Source organism: Dendrobates tinctorius, unplaced genomic scaffold, assembly GCF_039654945.1.
Source record: "Dendrobates tinctorius isolate UK_male_01 unplaced genomic scaffold, ASM3965494v1 ptg000322l, whole genome shotgun sequence".
Classification (NCBI taxonomy): domain Eukaryota; kingdom Metazoa; phylum Chordata; class Amphibia; order Anura; family Dendrobatidae; genus Dendrobates; species Dendrobates tinctorius.
This window is the reverse complement of record NW_027361989.1, coordinates 328,346-338,280: the sequence shown is the minus strand read 5'-3', so window position 1 is coordinate 338,280 and position 9,935 is coordinate 328,346. Positions and strand designations below refer to the sequence as shown.

Genomic DNA, 9,935 nt, shown 5'->3' with positions numbered 1-9,935 from the left:
TTTTCTTTTTTTTTTTTTTTTTTAACTTTTTTTTTACTTTGTCCCACTATGGTCCTTTCATTTTCCCAGGATGATTGCTTGAATAGCATGGGGATGCAAGAGCATCCCTATGCTATGCAAACTGTCAGCGCTGCTCTGACAGACAAAGTTGCCAATTGTGCTCTGAGCATGATCAAGCAACTTTGCTAGCTCTGTTGACCTGGATGTCATCGTGATGACATTGGGTCAACATGGCAACAATCGGGACCTCGCAATGTTGTTGCGTGGTCTCTGCTCCAAGGGCTGAGGGGCTATCTTCCCTCTGCCTGCTCCCGAAATGCTGTGATCAAGTTTGATCACATCACTTAGGGTGTTAAAGTACTCGGAGCAGTGTGGGACTGCTCCTTGCCTTGAGTATTGGGTGTCAGCTGACAGAATTAGCTGACTGCCGATGCTGATCGCGCGCACAGCCCGTGTGAGTGCAAAATCGCCTGGACGTATCCATAGGTTTATCATCCTGCAACATTTATTTTAATGGCTACAACCTCTGCCTGCTGTCATCGGCTGTTTATCATCCTGCAACATTTTCATAGAATAGAATCATAGAATCATAGAATGGTAGAGTTGGAAGGGACCTCCTGGGCCATCTGGTCCAACCCCCTGCTCAAAGCAGGATTCGCTAAATCATCCCAGTTAGATGTCTGTCCAGCCTCTGTTTGAAGACTTCCATTGAAGGAGAACTCACCACTTCTCGTGGCAGCCTGTTCCACTCATTGATCAATCATTTTGTTTAATGGTATAGAACATAGAATTCTGCTTGCTGAATTATCGCTATAATTTGTCACTATCCATTTTTGGATCTGTTTCAGATCTGCATTCTCATATTAAACCTTTTTTCCTTTCAGGCCATTGGGGGTTAATATCAGTTTTTCCCCCTGGTGGCCGCTGGTGTAATTGCATGGCTGGTCTGTTTGCTATGCAGGTGGCGACCACTCCCCCTTGCTTTAAAAGGTCACCAGGTGCTGCAGCTAACTGTTGGTGATACTTTTCCTCTTTGTAGACCAACCAAGCTGGAGTCAGGAGCTGGCTGAGTGCAGTGGAGCTTCAGCTATAACCTTGTTCTGGTGCCTAACTCTGCTGTGTGGTACATTGCAGCAGATAAAGCAAAGTTTTGTTTTTTAGTTGATTTAACCCCGAGGTGTCTGTCTTATCTTTCCTTTTGTTTTATTTGTGCAGTTCACTTTTTTCCCTGTCTCACCTCCTGGGGGGGGGTTGGGGGTTTAGTTCAGGGCTAAACAAGAGATAGGGACAGGTCGGTGATTTGGGCCTCACTACCATCATGTGTACCCCCAAGGAAAGTCAGGGAACCCCCTTAGCCTGAGGGGCAGTTCAGGGGTCCAGGTTCCTCATCCCCTGTTTTCCCACTACTGCCCCGTGACATAATTCATCTGTTGCATTGCAATCAATACTCACTGCTGTATATCCATGACTGGAGTCATTGTAGATATTATCTTGTGAAAGGTGTTATAGCATAGAGATGGAGCCAGGACTAATGTTTTGATCATCTACCCACCCCCTGGTGTTGGAGTAACTGCTAAATTATCCCAAATCAGGTCCCACAATCGCTCTCTCCTGACCCTGTAGTGTGGCCTATAAATCTAGAAGCATTCTAAGGGGTGCACATCCCCTCAGCAAAGCATCCCAGCAGCTAAGCATCTAGATCAAGCAGGGACGTCATGTGAGGCTGCACGGAGTCCCCGGGCTGACCTGAAGTGAACTGATGAGCGTGGGAAAATAAGCAGAAACTTTCCCACACTCATTAGTTCTTCTCCGGTCAGCCAGGGAGGCTGCGCAGAGATGAACTAATTCATTCTGGCAGTGGTTTACAGAGGGCTGGTCGCATTAGCACCGATCCCGTTGTAAACCAGTTAACCCCTTCTGATGGATTGCAGCAGGGGACCTGACTGACCAGCGGAGAGGTAAGGATATTGTTGCTTTTTTGTTTTATTTTTGTTACAGGTCCATGGTTTATTTATGGATTAGCAGAGGAATTAATATGGTCAAAAACTTGATGTCTTTATTTCATTAAAAGAATTTTTAATTAATGACTGTGTTTTCTTAACCCTTTACTAGTCTAGGGTTAACAATGGATAGGTGTCTAATTAACACTGCTCCATTATTAATCAGCTTAATGTCACCTTCCAATAGCAAGGTGACATTAACCCATTCTTATTAACCCATTAGCCACAGCTACAGTGCAATGGGAATAGAGAGGCTAAGTGCCAAAAAAGGCACATCTTATAGATGTGCCTTTTCTGAGGTGTCAGGGGGCAGATTTTTGTAGCCGGCAGGGGCCAAAAACAATGGTCCCTCTCAAGGCTATTAATATCTGCCCTCACTCACTGGCTTTCCCTCTCTGGTTGCGAATTTACTACGGGAGCCTACGCAATTTTTTTCAACGAATTAACCCATTTAACACCTACATGTCCCAAATTTTACACACAAACCCTCATCTAATTATTAGCCAAACACATATAAAAAAATAAATGAAATGAAATGGTTTACTGTATGTAAACCATGTGTCATTTCATGTCGGGTTTTAGAATGATTTCACAGAAGCCTGAAATTGAATTAGCAGCGATTCTGCTATGTAGAACTCTATCGCCGCTAATATATATAAATATATGTGTCTCAATGACATGTGTGTGTATATTATACACTCACTGGCCACTTTATTAGGTACACCTGTCCAACTGTGTGTTAAGACTTAATTTCTAATCAGCCAATCACATGGCGGCAACTCAGTGCATTTAGGCATGTAGACATGGTCAAGACAATCTCCTGCAGTTCAAACCGAGCATCAGTATGGGGAAGAAAGGTGATTTGAGTGCCTTTGAACGTGGCATGATTGTTGGTGCCAGAAGGGCTGGTCTGAGAATTTCAGAAACTGCTGATCTACTGGGATTTTCACGCACAACCATCTCTAGGGTTTACAGAGAATGGTCCGAAAAAGAAAAAAAATCCAGGGAGCGGCAGTTCTGTGGCCGGAAATGCCATGTTGATGCCAGAGGTCAGAGGAGAATGGGCAGACTGGTTCGAGCTGATAGAAAGGCAACAGTGACTCAAATTGCCACCCGTTACAACCAAGGTGGCCAGAAGAGCATCTCTGAACGCACAGTGCGTCGAACTTTGAGGCAGATGGGCTACAGCAGCAGAAGACCACACTGGGTACCACTCCTCTCAGCTAAGAACAGGAAACTGAGGCTACAATTTGCACAAGCTCATCGAAATTGGACAGTAGAAGATTGGAAAAACGTTGCCTGGTCTGATGAGTCTCGATTTCTGCTGCGACATTCGGATGGTAGGGTCAGAATTTGGCGTAAACAACATGAAAGCATGGATCCATCCTGCCTTGTATCAACGGTTCAGGCTGGTGGTGGTGGTGTCATGGTGTGGGGAATTTTTTCTGGGCACTCTTTGGGCCCCTTGGTACCAATTGAGCATCGTTGCAACGCCACAGCCTACCTGAGTATTGTTGCTGACCATGTCCATCCCTTTATGACCACAATGTACCCAACATCTGATGGCTACTTTCAGCAGGATAATGCGCCATGTCCTAAAGCTCGAATCATCTCAGATTGGTTTCTTGAACATGACAATGAGTTTACTGTACTCAAATGGCCTCCTCAGTCACCAGATCTCAATCCAATAGAGCATCTTTGGGATGTGGTGGAACGGGAGATTCGCATCAGGGATGTGCAGCCGACAAATCTGCGCCAACTGTGTGATGCCATCATGTCAATATGGTCCAAAATCTCTGAGGAATGCTTCCAGCACCTTGTTGAATCTCTGCCACGAAGAATTGAGGCAGTTCTGAAGGCAAAAGGGGGTCCAACCCCTTACTAGCATGGTGTACCTAATAAAGTGGCCAGTGAGTGTATATATATTCTATGTGTTATATATATACACTCACTGGCCACTTTATTAGGTACACCATGCTAGTAAGGGGTTGGACCCCCTTTTGCCTTCAGAACTGCCTCAATTCTTCGTGGCAGAGATTCAACAAGGTGCTGGAAGCATTCCTCAGAGATTTTGGACCATATTGACATGATGGCATCACACAGTTGGCGCAGATTTGTCGGCTGCACATCCCTGATGCGAATCTCCCGTTCCACCACATCCCAAAGATGCTCTATTGGATTGAGATCTGGTGACTGAGGAGGCCATTTGAGTACAGTGAACTCATTGTCATGTTCAAGAAACCAATCTGAGATGATTCGAGCTTTATGACATGGCGCATTATCCTGCTGAAAGTAGCCATCAGATGCCTGTTCTTAGCTGAGAGGAGTGGTACCCAGTGTGGTCTTCTGCTGCTGTAGCCCATCTGCCTCAAAGTTCGACGCACTGTGCGTTCAGAGATGCTCTTCTGCCTACCTTGGTTGTAACGGGTGGCAATTTGAGTCACTGTTGCCTTTCTATCAGCTCGAACCAGTCTGCCCATTCTCCTCTGACCTCTGGCATCAACAAGGCATTTCCGGCCACAGAACTGCCGCTCACTGGATTTTTTTTCTTTTTCGGACCATTCTCTGTAAACCCTAGAGATGGTTGTGCGTGAAAATCCCAGTAGATCAGCAGTTTCTGAAATACTCAGACCAGCCCTTCTGGCACCAACAATCATGCCACGTTCAAAGGCACTCAAATCACCTTTCTTCCCCATACTGATGCTCGGTTTGAACTGCAGGAGATTGTCTTGACCATGTCTACATGCCTAAATGCACTGAGTTGCCGCCATGTGATTGGCTGATTAGAAATTAAGTCTTAACACACAGTTGGACAGGTGTACCTAATAAAGTGGCCAGTGAGTGTATATATATATTCTCTATGCGTCTATATCTATTATTTCGTTTCTTTAATATACATGTCAGTGTGATTTTACTGTATCACAAAATGAATTGCCGGCTTTTGGTAAAGGACACCGGGTGCGTATTTCTCGTAAGTCACACATCTGGTCCGTGGGTAATCTGTATTTTTCTCGCCCCCAAAGCCTTGCATTGGCGTATTTTGCCCATAATATGCTGACAATCACAGCATGCTACTATTTTCTCAGCCCGTAAAATACGGCCAAAAAATGTACTGCTGATGGGAGCTGCCCCATAGAGAAACATTGGTCCGAGTGCAATGCGTTGTTTTAACGCCTCTCACTCCTCCGTATTTCTCTCTAGTGAGACGCCGGCCTTATACTTTTTTGATGTTGTTTAGGATGGGTAACCTGGACCACTTACCCTGTTTATGTGTATTTAGCACTTGTCACTGTTAGCACTTTATATGATATATGGTATTGGTAAACACTTTTAGCATGTTAAAGGTTTTTTACAAATGGGCCAAATATTCTCTTTAGGCAGAGTTTTGTGGGTTGTTCCTTTTGTGTATGATAGAAAAAAGGAAAGTAAGATAAATGCATTGGACCTATTTATGAGATCGCGATTTATAGTAGTAGGTATAATTCCCCTGGTGAGAGTTGTGTCATCACGTTGACCGCTTGTGTGCATGTCCTCGGACGGTACTGGATGGATGCATCCCACCGGCGCCACTGGATAATCTGTGCGTGTCACTGACATCATCAGGGCTTTCCCTGTGACATGCATAGTCATCCTGGCGCCGGATGTGGCGCTACTTCCGGTTCACGCTCCGGGAACACACGCCACTAATTGTGGCTTACCCGGCACCTGGGTGTGCTTTATATAAGGAGGAGCCCCCGGAAGAAGCCCATGCATAACGCGTGTTGGGGCGCAGCATGTGGTTCTCTTGGCAGCCATGAGTAAGGAATGAAAACTTGGGGTTATGACCTGATGAGCGATTAGCGAGGGACTATTGTTATGTTCACACCTCACTAGGGGATTATTATACCTCTGCTAATTTGCATTCTTGGGGCCTCTTGAATCTATTTGCACTGGCAATACACATACTATTCCCTCCCGCTGTCATAAGCTCAGCACTTTTGTTGCACCTAGGTCTCTTTCTGACACTCAGCCATACTACTATTGCAATATTTTGTCGATTCTTATATTTGTGAGCTATTTAGCAATAAAATAATCATGTGATTTTATATGAGGATATAGACTCCTTCTTTTTGCATGTTTAAATGTAATGCTCTATTAATTGGCCTCCCCCTCACTCGACTATCCCCTGTCCAGTCCATCCTTATTGCAGCAGCCAGGGTTGTCCATCTGGCTAATAGGTACTCGGACGCATCCACTCTTTGCCAGCTGTTACACTGGCTTTCCATTCATTATAGGATCCAATTCAAAGTACTTGTTCTCACCCTCAAAGCTCCCCACAGTGCGGCACCCCCTTACATCTCCTCCCTCATTTCTGTCTATCGGCCGAGCCGATCGCTGCGCTCTGGAAACGACTTTTGACTAACCTCTTCACTAATCCATACCTGCCACTCCCAACTCAAAGACTTCTCCCGTGTTGCGCTCCTATCCTCTGGAATGCTCTACCACAAGAAATTAGGATCAGCCACAAGTTGAATAGTTTTAGGCGCTCTCTCAAAACACATTTGTTCAGAGCAGCCTATCACATTCCCTAATCAAAGTCATTTTATGTGTAAGTGTGCATGTGTAGCCCATTCACTATCTCCATCCATCCCTTCCTCAAGATGGCTGGACTATCATTGTAAATACACACCTGTACTTTGTATCTCCCCCACCTCATTGTACAGGGTGTGCCATTTATATGGATACACCTTAATAAAATGGGAATGGTTGGTGATATCAGCTTCTTGTTTGTGGCACATTAGTATATGGGAGGGGAAAAAATCTTTTCAAGATGGGTGGTGACCATGGTGGCCATTTTGAAGTCGGCCATTTTGAAGTCGGCCATTTTGGATCTATCTTTATTTTTTTCAATGGAAAGAGGGTCATGTGACACAAAAGTATTGAGATTTTCACAAAAAAACAATGGTGTGCTTGGTTTTAACATAACTTTATTCTTTCAAGAGTTATTTACAAGTTTCTCTTTGTTTACAGCCATTGACGTGTCACAGAGGTTAACATGTGAGGAGCGGATAAAAATTATGTTGATGTCTGTTGAACGCAGTACCGGGTCATTGCAGCAGATTTCAATGCAAAAAAACCCACACAAGAAATCTGTCACCATTCCCATTTTATTTAGGTGTATCCATATAAATGGGCCACCCAAAAAAGTTTGCCTCATCACTAAACATAATGTTCTGTGTAAACTGAGGGTCCTGTTCCAATTTTTGTTTTGCCCATTCTGCATATTCATGATGCCGATCTGGTCACCAACCATTCCCATTTTATTTAGGTGTATCCATATAAATGGCCCACCATGTAGATTGTAAGCTCTCATTAGCAGGGTCATTATATTTTGCTTCATTGAATTATTGTTAACGTTGTTACGACTGTTGTGTTTGAAACTGTTAAACTGTCAACACTGTGGAATATGTTGGCGCTATAAAAATAACGTTTTTTATTATTATTATTATTATTATTATTATTATAAACAGGAAAAAGGCTTCTCCCTTGTGTGAGTTTTCTGGTGCCTAACAACATTTGATTTATGTGTAAACCATTTCCCACATTCTGAACAGGAAAAAGGCTTCTCCCCTGTGTGAGTTCTATGGTGATTAACCAAATCTGATTTCTGGTAAAAACACTTCCCACATTCTGAACAGAAAAAAGGCTTCTCCCCTGTGTGGGTTCGCTGGTGCTTAGCCAAATCTGATTTCTGGTTAAAACACTTCCCACATTCTGAACAGGAAAAAGGCTTCTCCCCTGTGTGGGTTCGCTGGTGCTTAACCAAAGCTGATTTCTGGTTAAAACATTTCCCACATTCTGAACAGGAAAAAGGTTTCTCCCCTGTGTGAGTTCTCTGGTGTTTAACAAAATCTGATTTCTGGATAAAACATTTCCCACATTCTGAACAGAAAAAAGGATTCTCCCCTGTGTGAATTCTCTGGTGCTTAACCAAAGTTGATCTCTCGTTAAAATACTTCCCACATTCTGAACAGCAAAAAGGCTTCTCCCCTGTGTGAGTTCTCTGGTGTCTAACAAGATTACATTTTTGGTTAAAACATTTCCCACATTCTGAACAGGAAAAAGGCTTCTTCCCTGGGTGCGTTCTCTGGTACTGAACCAAATGTGATTTCTGGTTAAAACACTTCTCACATTCTGAACATGAAAATGGCTTCTCCCCCGTGTGAGTTCTCTCATGCCTAATAAGGTTTGAATTCCAGTTAAAGCATTTCCCACACTTGGAACATGAAAATCTCTTCTCCGTTGTGTGATTTTTTTGTTGATTAAGAAACGACTTTTTGAGGGAAAAACTATTTCTATATTCTGAATGTGAAAATGACTTATCTTCTTTAGGAGCAGTTTCTTTTTTGATGCTTATTTTCTTACTTTCATTTTCCTTAGTAGTCAGTAATGAATCAGAAGATGGGACCTGTTTCACAGGATCAGATGACAGATCTTTACTGTAAAGGGATGCTGGTATATCTGGAGCAATGGCAGTCACTTCAGTTGTATCCTGTGGGATTTCGAGATCATCTGATTTAAAAATTGAAGATATCAGCTGTCCTGATCTCCTGGTAGAGTCACCTGCAAAGAAAAAAAGATAATTATTTTAAATAAAATATCCTTGAATTTTGTATTTTTGAAAATGGCTGCTTAAACCACCAGTGAAAATGGCAAGTTATGTAAAAATATTGAATGACTGTCTAAGTCAATGACAGTTCACAGTCTAATAGATAAAGTTAGAGGATGAACCAGTAGAGTGTGGTGTTCAATTGTTTGTTCATTCTGCCTCCCAAATATAATAAATAAAAAGCAACCCATCAATGATATGTAGGCGAAAATACCACCAATAACAACTCCTACTCATCTCACAAAAAACAAGTTCCCATTCAGGTCCATCATCTGTCAGAGAAAAAACAGATGTCCACATTATTAATGGCTCAAAGACTCTTGAAAAGCAACATGGCTTCCATAAACAAATCCAGCAAAACGCACTCTTTCCAAGTCAACTCTCCCCCTCGCTTCTGTGCTTTGCAGTGTACCTAAACCACATTTACCATCCCTGTATTTGGCATCACTGTAATGAGAAGGACCCACTTAGTTTTCTATGTGCGTGTCTAGTGGAGCACAATCCGGACATTATGTGCTGGGCAATAATATGGCATATTTCTAATCTTCACTCTCCAACATCCCCTGTGTGCTAATTTCCACAAAGTGCCTGTGGAGTCAAAATAGTCACTACTCTTATAGATTAATTGACCGAGGGTTATAATTTCCAAAATGTAGTCACTTTATGAGGATTTCTACTGCTCTGGATTTCTGACATTTTGTCATATTGAGACTTCCGCAAACGGTATGTCCCATTTTCTCTGGGATCTGCTCCTGTGACGTCTGCTTCTGTCACCAAGTGCCATCTTATTCACTCTGCAGGCAGCACCGGTGATGGATGCGACATTAGAAACAGAAGCTGTAGGCGGCACAGGCACTGTTCAGCCACTAAGATGAGGGTGCCTGGGACCAGCAGTACCGTCCAGTCTGGCAGTATGTGTGGGTGCTGTCCAGGTGAAGTTATCTGCTCCCTGCTTCAGCACCTGCTTGCCCTCTTGCTTAACGTGTAGAAATGCAGTAAATATATACAGTAGATATGCGCTACATACACAGATGACCCTGATCTATGAATTACTGAACGTCTCCATGTATAGCTGGGTAGAGCAGGCTGGGGCACACGTACACTTAAGGAGGTGATCAAATTGATTGTGAAGCCGTACTCTGTCCTGGATCTGTACTATGTTGGATGATGCAGAGTCAGCAGCGTTGCAGCCGGCTGCGCTGATCCTGCCACCTGCTTGAAAAGGACAAAGCTGCCGCCCTATGTCTGCGTGATGTCACTACACTGCCGGCTCTCTTCTGTTGCAA

At 43.5% G+C, this 9,935-nt stretch overlaps 1 protein-coding gene across 1 annotated transcript; it reads right to left on the bottom strand.

The window, feature by feature from the left end:
- Positions 1-6,950: 6,950 nt before the first annotated feature.
- On the bottom strand, positions 6,951-8,613 carry LOC141074006 (uncharacterized; the record flags this gene model as incomplete). The annotated part of the gene is made up of 1 exon (XM_073561521.1): positions 6,951-8,613. A coding segment is annotated over one exon (1,113 nt), but the record flags the coding sequence as incomplete, so codon positions are not given.
- Positions 8,614-9,935: the final 1,322 nt, after the last annotated feature.